The sequence below is a fragment of the Vidua macroura genome, chromosome Z (genome assembly GCF_024509145.1).
Source record: "Vidua macroura isolate BioBank_ID:100142 chromosome Z, ASM2450914v1, whole genome shotgun sequence".
NCBI lineage: Eukaryota > Metazoa > Chordata > Aves > Passeriformes > Viduidae > Vidua > Vidua macroura.
The window spans coordinates 82499573-82511749 of NC_071611.1; the positions used below are offsets into that span (position 1 = coordinate 82499573).

The window sequence follows — 12177 nt, forward strand, 5'->3', positions numbered from 1 at the left end:
TTTGTTGTTGCAGTTTGTTTTTGCTGGTCTTGGGGTTTTTTGGGGTTTTTTTTTTGTTTTTTTGGTTTTTTTTTTGCCTTTTTTTTTTTTGCCTAGTGACAAAAAAAAACAGCACTGCCCTGGGAATGGGTCTGATGGATGGACTGTTCAGGAATCAGGAATCAGTTGGCTGTGCACATCCAGAGGGCAGTGGTCAAAGGCTGAGTCCCCGTGGACATCAGTGACCTGCCCCCAGCTCAGGCCTGGATCCAGGCTGGGCTGAGCAGAGGGAGTAGCCCTGGAGGAGCCCTGGGGGTGCTGTGGGCACAGCTGGGACCCCAAAGCCTGAGCTGGGCTGAGCCCAAAGCCCAAAGCCTGTGCTGGGCTGAGCCCAGAGCCCAAAGCCTGAGCTGGGCTGAGCCCAAAGCCCAAAGCCTGTGCTGGGCTGAGCCCAGAGCCCAAAGCCTGAGCTGGGCTGAGCCCAGAGCCCAAAGCCTGAGCTGGGCTGAGCCCAAAGCCTGAGCTGGGCTGAGCCCAGAGCCCAGAGCCTGAGCTGGGCTGAGCCCAAAGCCTGAGCTGGGCTGAGCCCAGAGCCCAGAGCCTGAGCTGGGCTGAGCCCAGAGCCCAAAGCCTGAGCTGGGCTGAGCCCAAAGCCTGTGCTGGGCTGAGCCCAGAGCCCAAAGCCTGAGCTGGGCTGAGCCCAAAGCCTGAGCTGGGCTGAGCCCAGAGCCCAGAGCCTGAGCTGGGCTGAGCCCAAAGCCTGAGCTGGGCTGAGCCCAGAGCCCAGAGCCTGAGCTGGGCTGAGCCCAGAGCCCAAAGCCTGAGCTGGGCTGAGCCCAAAGCCTGAGCTGGGCTGAGCCCAGAGCCCAAAGCCTGAGCTGGGCTGAGCCCAAAGCCTGAGCTGGGCTGAGCCCAGAGCCCAGAGCCTGAGCTGGGCTGAGCCCAGAGCCCAAAGCCTGAGCTGGGCTGAGCCCAAAGCCTGAGCTGGGCTGAGCCCAGAGCCCAGAGCCTGAGCTGGGCTGAGCCCAGAGCCCAAAGCCTGAGCTGGGCTGAGCCCAAAGCCTGAGCTGGGCTGAGCCCAGAGCCCAAAGCCTGAGCTGGGCTGAGCCCAAAGCCTGAGCTGGGCTGAGCCCAGAGCCCAGAGCCTGAGCTGGGCTGAGCCCAGAGCCCAAAGCCTGAGCTGGGCTGAGCCCAAAGCCTGAGCTGGGCTGAGCCCAGAGCCCAAAGCCTGAGCTGGGCTGAGCCCAAAGCCTGAGCTGGGCTGAGCCCAGAGCCCAGAGCCTGAGCTGGGCAGAGCCCAGAGCCCAAAGCCTGAGCTGGGCTGAGCCCAGAGCCCAAAGCCTGAGCTGGGCTGAGCCCAGAGCCCAAAGCCTGTGCTGGGCTGAGCCCAGAGCCCAAAGCCTGTGCTGGGCTGAGCCCAGAGCCCAAAGCCTGAGCTGGGCTGAGCCCAAAGCCTGAGCTGGGCTGAGCCCAAAGCCCAAAGCCTGAGCTGGGCTGAGCCCAAAGCCTGAGCTGGGCTGAGCCCAAAGCCCAAAGCCTGAGCTGGGCTGAGCCCAGAGCCCAAAGCCTGTGCTGGGCTGAGCCCAGAGCCCAAAGCCTGAGCTGGGCTGAGCCCAAAGCCTGTGCTGGGCTGAGCCCAGAGCCCAAAGCCTGAGATGGGCTGAGCCCAAAGCCTGAGCTGGGCTGAGCCCAGAGCCCAGAGCCTGTGCTGGGCTGAGCCCAGAGCCTGAGGTGGGCTGAGCCCAGAGCCCAAAGCCTGAGCTGGGCTGAGCCCAAAGCCTGAGCTGGGCTGAGCCCAGAGCCCAAAGCCTGTGCTGGGCTGAGCCCAAAGCCTGAGCTGGGCTGAGCCCAGAGCCCAAAGCCTGAGCTGGGCTGAGCCCAGAGCCCAGAGCCTGAGCTGGGCTGAGCCCAGAGCCTGAGCTGGGCTGAGCCCAGAGCCCAAAGCCTGAGCTGGGCTGAGCCCAGAGCCCAAAGCCTGAGCTGGGCTGAGCCCAGAGCCCAAAGCCTGAGCTGGGCTGAGCCCAGAGCCCAAAGCCTGAGCTGGGCTGAGCCCAGCGGGGGCAGCAGGGCAGGGGGGATTCTGCCCCTCTGCCCCTCAGCTCAGAGCCCACCTGCAGAGCTGCCCCAGCCCTGGGCCAGCACAGGGAGGAGCTGGAGCTGCTGCAGCCAGGCCAGAGGAGGCTCCAGGATGAGCAGAGGGATGCAGCAGCTCTGCTGGCAGGAAAGGCTGGCACGGCTGCCATTGCTCAGCCGGGCAGGAGAAGCTTTGGGCTGAGCTCAGGGTGGCCTTGCAGTTCTTACAGGGGGCCCATAAGGAAGATGGGGACAGAATTTTCAGTAGGTCTGCTGAGACATGGCAAGGGTTGATGCTTTTAAACTCAAAGAGAGCAGATTCAGACTGGATATGGGGAAGGAGAATTTCACCATGAGGGTGGAGAGGCCCTGGCACAGGGTGCCCAGGAGGAGGTGGGTGCCCCACCCCTGGAGACACTCAAGGTGTGGCTGGACAGGGCTCTGACCCACCTGCAGCAGGGGGGGTTGGCCTGGATGACCTATAAAAGCCCCTTCCAACCAAAGGCCTCCATGATTATATGAACACCACCTTGCTCTTCACAGTGCTCTCCTGGCTCCTCCTCAAGCCCTGGCAAGACCTGTTTAGTAAAAAGGAAGATGCACAGCCACAAAGCAGAAGGCATGCAGTGAGGTGGCAGGTGGCTGTCCAGGAAGCTGTCCAGGAAAGTTATCCTTCCTTTCCACAGCCCTGCACTGCCCAGGGCATGCGACAGATGAGGCAGGTTGGAGGGGTGTCACTTGCACCCTCCCCAAGGTCGTACCTGCTGCTTCTCTCTCCACCTGAAGGTCCCCTCAGCCTCAGCTCTGCAGAGGGGGCTGCAGGAGAAGGACACTGCCAGGCTGCCAGGAATGCCTGGATTCTGGCTGGAAATGAGGACAAGGACACCCAAGACACATAAACAGAAGGGCAGAGACAGGAGGAGGTGGCAAAGACTCCAGAGAGCAGGAGCACAGCTGTAGGGATGGAGGGGCTAACAGTTATCTTCTACCTGACAGAAGCTGGCCTGACAGGCACAACAAAAAGCACAAATACACTCAAATATATTTGCTAGAAAATGTTCTTAAGTACATCTACCTCCCGCTGCTGAAAGTCTTTCACATAAGCTGAAAGCAAGTATCTTACACAAAATCTTTTTGCTTTAAAAAATACTGTGCTGCTAAGTAATACAGAGTTAATTACAATAGTAGTGATTTCAAATTCTCCATTAAGAACCCAGAAAACATTCAGGTGAATTTTGAACATCTAACAGTCATTTGTACTGTTGCAAATTCCCAGAGGAAGAGTCCATGCCTAAAGCACACTCCTCAGGAGTGTAATTTACCAAAAGCCTCTTACCTCTGCCATACACAGGAAAGAACATCTATTAAAAGAGACAAACGTTCTCAGTCAAGCACAGAATTTAACTGCTAAAGACAGCCCAGAAGATAAATCTTGTTCCTTTCTGCAGTTCATCGGACTGATGGCACTTAAAACCCCACTTCAGTTCCATTCTCTCCAAAATTAAGAAAACAATTGCATTCCGGGTGTATGAAAAATAAATAAATTCATGGCCTTTCTCTCTTCCCCAGCTCAGGAAGGGCTGGGAACCAGGACAACAAGAGCTTTACTCTCCTCACTCCACCTCACTGCTACCTGCATGTCAAACATGCAGACAGCCTCAGTCTTCCTCTCTCTCACATTGTCTCATTGACATCACTGCCTGGATTAAAACTGCTGAATTTCTAATTCCTGGCAATTTCTAACTCCTAACAATGAGGGCAGGAAATGGGGGAAGAAGTAGTGTTTGAGAAGTTAACACATCCACGGTATCCTCAAGGCCACTGTCTCACAGGGAAGGAGTTATGTCCCAAGTCAGCTTCAAAGCTTAATAAATTACGAAAAAGCAGTCCTTATTGAAACAAAATAGGACTAGGCTAGGACTTTAATAAATATGCCAACATTCATAGACTGCTAAAAAAGATTTAAACTTGCACGCCAGTTTTAAGAGCTTAAGAGTCATTCTCCATTTGAATATGTGAAAAATTACAGCATATGAATATATACTGAAAGAAGAAACAAGAAACATCACACCCAGAGAGGACAAAAAAAAAAAAAGTACCACAACTTACTTGTCACCTCCTACAATTTCTGATCTGTCCTGTAATAATAAATCAAACAGTTGCCAAAACATGCTAATAAAGGCTCTCAAGTTTTTTTTTTCCTACTTCTGTTTATAAGGTAAGGGGTTTTTTTCTTTTTTTCCCTATGTAAAAGTTAGCTTCTTGATACCAAGAAACTGGACAAGCATCAAGGCTCAAGACCTAATTGTTCTTAATTTAATGATTTCTACCTTAAATGGAGGGGAGGGGAAAAAAAGTCCACACCCATGAATATTACTAATCAGTGCAATAATGCCACAAATGCAGCTGCTGAACACAGCACGTTTTCCATGCTTTGCAGTCACATGAGAAATAATGCACCTTTGAGCCAGGGAAGCTCATCAGAGCTTTGGCCTGGGGGGAAATTCACAAAAACACAAGGGCTGGGCAAGGCAAGGCCTGCAAAGGCCAGATGTTGCTGTAAAAAGCAGTGCTAACATTTTTTTAATCTATTTTACCATCCAGGGTAAGGACAGTGCACTGCATTCTGCATTTGGACACAGGGCTTTGAAACTGCCTCTTCGTGTCCCTGCATCAACAACCCCACGTGCATGGGGGGACAGTAACCCCAAACTGTGAGGGGCAGTCAGGCAGGTGTGGCAAATCAATGCACTTCACTCTTCAACAATTTGTCAAACAAGAGGCGAGCCCCACACCTCCCTCACCTGCAATGCCACAGAAGATAACGAATGCCACTGCTGAGAACAGCAGCATGTCCTGACTGAGACTGGATAAAACTGCCAAAAAAACACCATCCAGCAACTCTTCCAGGCCACTGCATGAGGTGGCAATACTGTGGTGGATTTTTTTTCCCCCCTGTCCATTCAAAAGGAGAGAGCTCTGACATGACCATCTCAAGCAGCTGGCTGCACAGACCACAGGCTGGGCTCTCAGCAGGGCAAAACACCCCTTTGGTCAGTGAATACCTGTTCACTGATGCATTTGGGGTTTGTATTTACAGAAAAAAAGCTCACGTGCTGCTTTTGCACTTCGGTCGCTTTTTTCTTCCCTGCTGCAAATTTAACTGCTTGCAGCTTCCACTGACACAAAACATTCTCAAGATGGTTGTCACAGCTTGCCTTTCACTTAAAAATCCATGGGAACATTACAAGCTATACAAACCACTGTTTTTTATGATCACCAGCCCTTCAGACACTCTCCACTCCTCTCTGTTCCACCACTTAATGTGCAATGCTCTTTACTCTCACTGTAACCCTTTGGGGTCTTGTTTTTGCCACTACAACCCTTCCTGTCCTTGCTCACCTACAAACCTCAGGAGCTATGTAAATAAATGCACACGCCCTTCACAAAAAAAAAAAAATCCTCAACATTAACTACATGAATGATCTGATCTGAGCAACCAGCAGTCACATATAGCCACAAAATTAAAAGCATTTCGTACACAGCAGTTACAAGTCAGAGTTCATCCCAGCTGAGTTTCTACTTGACTGATGGCATAAATCCATAACTCTGTCCATGAGAGCAATTAGCACTGAACAGCTATTGACCAAATGTAATAAACCCACTACAGCTCACTCTAAGAGACCATGACAGAAACTGGAGAGGAACAAACCTGCAGAGACCTCACCCAATACAGTTTAAAGCAGAGGCCACTGCTAAACCAGAGGGCTATTAGCACTGCACTTAGCAGAAAGAGCTTGAAATTATATTTGCAGAGGTCCTGAAACACAAATTAAAAAGGCTTGTGTTGAACATGATGGAGGTTCACCTACTCGAGGGATTCCATCATGCCTGGAGAGGGAGGATGAGCTTTATTTCTCAATGGGTCTGAAAGAGAAGGGGATTCCAGGGAACCAACTCCAAGCCAAAGACTACTGCAGTACTCAGGAGAGAGCAGAAACCTGAACCCCATATTCAGAACCTTAGGGTTACCACAGGCAAGAAGGTGCAGACTACCTGCAGCCTAAAGCAAACAGCGCAGACCTGGGTGGAACGCTGTGGGTTTAAAGTTACTTGTGATCAGTGTGCTTCCACAGGGTGTCCAAGAATGCTACAGAATGAAACACTGCAAAAAAAAAAAAGGGGCAAATGGAAAAAAAGAGGAACGATGGAGTACTCTGAAGAGGCACTGAATTTTTCAAGGAAACAAGGAAGGGGCAACATGAGAGGAGCAAAAATATCCCCAAGGAGCCTCAAAGACAATGTCAGGAGACCAATACAGGCCAGGTTTTAAAGCAGACAACATGTTAAGGAGGGTGGGTGCTGACCCTCGACTAGAAAGAACTTGGAGTACAAAACACTCTGTTCTTTGGAAAAAAAATAACAGTATTTTCTGAAGGCAAGACTTTTTCTTTGATTTCTAGAAAAAAGGAAGTTAAAACCATGACAAGATTTTGTTCCAGGTGGGTCAGCACTTACAAACAGATTTACTATCAGTTTGGAAACAGCACAGTACCCACCAGAGCAGTTTGTCCTGAACCACTTTTTGTAACCTACTTTTAATATAAGCTTTGCTTTTGAGGGAAGGCTCTTCACTGGCCCCCAGCTCAGTGTGCTTGAATAGTATTTTCTAGTCATTGAATCCACCCTAGAATAGTAAAGAATAAAAAAAAAACAAACCCTCACAGAAAATGAAGGGAAGCACAGAGACTTTCAACTCTTGGCAGTGTAAAGGGGCACTGAACTAACTTAGGGCTTCTCTCACAAAGCTGCAGCTTAGCTCAACATTTTATTTCATTCTTTTGGTAACCCTAAGCACAGTCCTTGTGCTGGCCACATCACCTTGCTCACTCAGTGCCAAGCCCTAGTACACAACATCCAACACCAAATCACCCCTGCTGCAACTCTCACACTACACAGGAGGAGTAAAAAGACTTCTCTTCCTCTTTCCCTTTCTCTCCCTCTTCTCTTTTCTTCCTCTTTCTCTTTTCTCTTCTCTTCCCCCTCTCCCTTCTCTTTCTCTTTTCCCTCCTTTTCTTCTTTGCCTTCTCTTCTCCCTTCTCTTCCTCTTTCCCTTCTCTTCCCTTTCCTTCCTCTTTTCCCCTTCCCTTTCTCTTCTCCCTTCTCTCCTCTCCTCTTCTCCCAACCTCTCCAAGCTCTAGTCTCCTGGGACTACTTCTCTCCCCATCTCTACTCTGTTTTCATCATCCCAATGTTTTTCTGCTGCACCCCTAACACACAAAGAGATGAAGACCCTTCTTGAACCACAAGATCTGGTTCCCACTGTTTTATTTAGAAAGGTCTTTAAAAAATTATGGAAATTTAACTTTTTACGGCTCAGGGAAGATTCTCAACCACGGGTTTTAGAAAAGAGCTGCTAAAAGATGAAATCACCAGATACTGGGCCAATAACCAAACCTGAATACTACAGACATCTCAATATGCATTAACATTAAATTACTGCTGTACAAAAGAAACTGCACAAAAACAAACCTAATTAAAAGCACAAAAAAGTAGCATATTGAAATCACTTAAATTACTATGAAATACTTCAGGGCCCTCTAGTGGTTTAATCTCTGGTACGAGAAAAAAAAATCCACAAAGAATTGTTTTTAAAATAAGGCTACTGAGGTGTAGGGCAATAATGTGTTCTTTTTTTGTCACTCTCATGTAATTAAAGGCATTTGGGCTAGAAAGTTGCCCAGTAAATTACCAGAAAGGTGAAAAAACTACAAACTAATCCCTGTTCACAAAATCAGCTAATGGGTAGCATTTTTTTGTCTTCATAAAAATAAGAAGTCACTCATTAACATTCTCAACTGTGCCACAACCAAAAAAACACAAAGAAAAAGGAAAAAAAAATATCACAACCACTTTCCCAAATTTGCACCAGAATGACTACTTCATTCAAAACTGAAATGTCAAACTCCAAACCAGCTCTCTACAGCCCAAAATTACATGGTTAAAAAAGTGAAAAACTGAAATTTCCTCCAAAAAATTGCATCTGCAAGCTTTCATCCCCTCTGTTCAGAAGACTGCTTCATCTTTCATCTATCAACCTAAAAATTACATCCTACTCTGGCTTTACTACACAGAAAAAATAACAAATATAGAGAAAACAGGTAACAAATTTCCTCTTGAAACATGCCAAGAGAACTCAGAGCAAAGAGATGACCAGTCACAATACTTTCAGATCTGTACCCAAGTCCTAGATGGTGTAATGGGACAAACAGGATCAAATACCATTTGCAAAGGCTTTCTACACCTATCTATAGTAATAGAAAAGGAGGTCTGGTGTCTTTTAGAGACCTCAAAACTATGACAAACAGGGGGGGAAAAGCCACACAACACCTCTTTTAGATCTGAAAGGTAAGTGCATGAGCTTGGAAATTATTCCAGCAGATCCTGTGATCAGGAGTGTGGTGGCAGGACCACAACAATGACAACGTTTAAGTGCACAAATCTTTCACAGGCCAGAGTCAGAAGCCATGAACTTCAGTCCAAACACAACTTAGGAGCAAGTGCCCAGAACTCTGAGGGATTTGGGAAGTTGTGAACCCAGCAGGAAACTGCAGCCACTCTGGAAAGAGCCACGACAGAACTACACATCCATACCTGCTCCTGGATCTCAGCTCCACTGGTGGCTCTGGGAAAGAGAACCCCAAACTACAAACCACCCACAGAACTCACCTCATGGAGGTTATACTGTGGATGAGCTTTTCAGATTGATCGGACAGCCTAGATGGAAGAATTATTTCAACTGGCTGCAGGCGCAGAACCCGACTCTCCAGCTCCGAGCGGGAAGCACAGTCCCGAAAACTGTCAAAAATTACTTCTCCTGTGGTTGGCTGGATCGCCTGCCAAACAGAGACATACACACATACATCCTGTGAATATTCACGTTTTCAGGGACTGCTTCAGTGGCTCAGACTGTTAACCAGAAAGAAAATCTACGGTGTAAAATTATACCACACCGCTACACACAGTGGAAGCGGCAGATCAAGAAACCTGAAAGTGCTTTTTTTTTTTTTTTCAAACCCATGATACAAAAATAACTTCAAAACCCTAACACAGCTTTGTCTTGGTAAGTGGCAACAATACCTTACAAATGTAAATGTGCTTTTGTTCCTACCAGTCCATCACTGTTCAATTTTTAATACTAGACAAATCTATTAACTGAAGTCTATGAAATGCACGTGTAATTTGAACTGGAATTTGCTTCTGTTGTTCTCTCCCAGCAGCAGTATGACATTCAAACAGAGACACAATCAAGATACTTTTTAATTAATTCATTACCAGCTGACTGGGCTTCAGTTATCACTGTGTTTTGCTGGTTAAACAGGACTGGGTTTAATCTTCACCAATACAAATCTGAAGTGTAAGTGGTAAAAAATCCTCTACAGAATGCTATTTTGTAGAGGTAAAAAGTGTTCACAAGCTTTAAAATATTGACCCTAAATATGTTTAAACATTGAAATTTGTAAAGCATCTGAACTAATGATTTCCCTAGTGTATTTGGTTAAAACACTAGTATGTTTTCAAGTGAAACAGGAGCAAAACCAGTTTGATAAATGTTCAGCTATCCACTCCATCCCTTTTCTGAAGTTTTCAAATATAAAGCCATCACAGTTCACACATAGACATCTTACCTAAAGTGCCTCTTTTTTGAAAAAAAAAAAAAAAAGAAATCAATTCCTACTCCCCCGCAAAATAAAATCTGAAAGACAGAACAGTCATGAATTTAACAAGGTAGCCACCCACCTCCCCAGAAAAATAACAAAATGCACAACAAAACAACCCCACGCTGACCCTAAAATACTGACTCGTGAGAAACTAACTTACCACAATGCCTGTAACAATGTCACCTTTCTTCCTGTCCTTCAGGTTGTCTCCGTTTTCACAGATGCAGAGGAGGTAGTTATCAGGGACATCTGCTGTTACCTCTTCAACATCTACAGCATCGTCCAGCTTCAACAAAGGGTTCACATGTAACAAATGTTAAAAGAAATACTACACAGATTTGGGTGGACTGGTCACAGGTCTTTCCAGATCTAAGTCTTGTACTCTCTCAAACATTAATCTAACAATTTTTTTAGCTCCTGGTATCTATTGTTTGAGAAATTAAGTTTAAAGCATGAGGTAGATAAGACAGGATAGAGCAAAACAAAAAGTGGAAGAAATTAAATTAATTGGTTAAAAGCTGTTTCTCTCTCATTTTAACACTTTCTAAACGAGACCTGCAGGACACTGCAGATTTGCTAAGTCCACTACATGACTTCAGAAGGCAACTACAGTAAACACAACAAACCTACAGCCCTGAGGAGACTAAATTGTTTGTAAAGGCAGCAAACAAAAAAATTAAGGGAACTTTATTTCCTGCTGCCACTCTTATGTCAGCCACTAGCTGCTCATGCTCCATCCTGGTGATAACACTAGAATCAAGGCCTCCCAAAGGTTAGTCAGAAACCAAGTTTATTTGAAAAGGATATCTTCTCCAATAAGTGTAGACTTAGTGTAGAGGGCAGTCAGCTTACGGCTGAAGAGAGAGCTTTTATTTTCTCCAGCAGCTTTCAGTGCTGCAGTCTCCATTTGTTTTATTACTCCAACCTACAGGCAGACAAACAAGAAACAAAGTCAGATCTCTGGTAATTTTTTTTTTTTTTTTTTAAATTTTATATATCTGGTAATCTTTTTAAGATGTGTAAACAACAAATGCATAATTCAAGCTGAAATACATCATCAACAGAGAGGGCTCTCACATCAGTCCTACTAATGAGATTATAAGGCATTATTATAATTATATATTATTTTCCTGACCTTTTTCCTACTCCTGACTGCCCTCTCAACTTCTGTACCTGTGCTTCTCATCCTATTTTGAAACAATTTAGCTGGACACCACTGCTTATTAGAGAATGGTTGCTTGCATCCAATTTAGAATCAGCAAGTCCTTTTCTTAGAAATTGAAGCAGAAAAAGCGGTTATCACCAGAAAGCCACGGAATTACAGGGATCCAGAATAGGAAGGAACAGAGAAAAAAAAAACAATGGGCTGGGATAAGAAAAACAAGGATGTGAGGAACAAGAAAACAGAGAGAGGACATGTACATTTCTCCTTATTAAATGCAAAAACTCGATACTGAAACACTGAGAAAAATAATTGTTCTGGAACTGTTCCTGAAAAAATGAAGATACTTCTCTGAATCTGCTAATGGCTCATGACGCCCCCAACACAGAGAAATTGAAACAAAGGGAAGTTGGCCATTTCTACTGCAGGAGCCGGGGATAATGAGCTGCCCACTTCTCAGCTGAAACTAAGTGCTGGTACAAGCAGTGCAAGTTCTCTCAGGGCTGGCCTGTACTCAATTAGCAGGAGTCAGGGGCAACCTTGTGTCCCTTGGCTACGAGGCGGCGCACGTGGACGAAGAGCCGGTGGCTGGGGATGCTGGCAGTCATGAAGTTGTGATCCAGGTGACAGTAAATGTTCAGCTCCTTAGCTGCAATCTGCAACAAGAGTCAGCACACGGGTCACAAAGTAATTTAAGAAGGTAAGGAGCTTATCTCTATGACAACAGTGATGCACAACTACAATTAAAAGCTCGGTGACAAAGGGAAAACATTCCAGGAGAAAGCCTGGAGGGGCCCCTCCACCTCCCTGTCCCAGCATTGCCATAAACAGGGGATTCACTATCACAGGCTGCAGGTGTCAGGTTTTAAAGGTTGCACCTTGATCTTTACCACTGTGAGGTAAACCACCCACACTGCACACACACAGGGTCTGAAACACAGCTCAGCAAAAGGTCAAACGATTTTCACGCCACTGCAAACCCAGCAGGAATGGAAGCATTCAGTTTGTGGTCATAAAGACAGGATTAACCTGGCCAATCAACTAAAATACTGAGAAATCAATATTGAACAGCAGTGGAAACTAAACACTTAATAAAAAAAGAGTAACAACGCTTACTAAAATGTGACTTTATCATGTGTGATTTGTATGGTCTTTCTGCCCCTTAGCAAAAAGGCAAGTGGTCACTGAGCAGAGAATGGGGTGTTAGGCAGGACCTGCAGGCAAACACTGACCCATCCATCT

At 46.4% G+C, this 12177-nt stretch overlaps 1 protein-coding gene across 1 annotated transcript in view; it reads right to left on the bottom strand.

Annotated features, from left to right (window-relative positions):
* Window positions 1-12177, bottom strand: part of MSH3 (mutS homolog 3) — a 97150-nt gene that overhangs the window by 78739 nt on the left and 6234 nt on the right. The window contains exons 5-8 of the mRNA XM_054002553.1: window positions 11475-11591; window positions 10581-10698; window positions 9934-10079; window positions 8782-8948 (exon numbers count right to left, since the gene is read on the bottom strand). Of these exons, the coding sequence (XP_053858528.1) occupies window positions 8782-8948; window positions 9934-10079; window positions 10581-10698; window positions 11475-11591 (548 nt within the window). The remainder of the gene's footprint in view (window positions 1-8781; window positions 8949-9933; window positions 10080-10580; window positions 10699-11474; window positions 11592-12177) is intronic.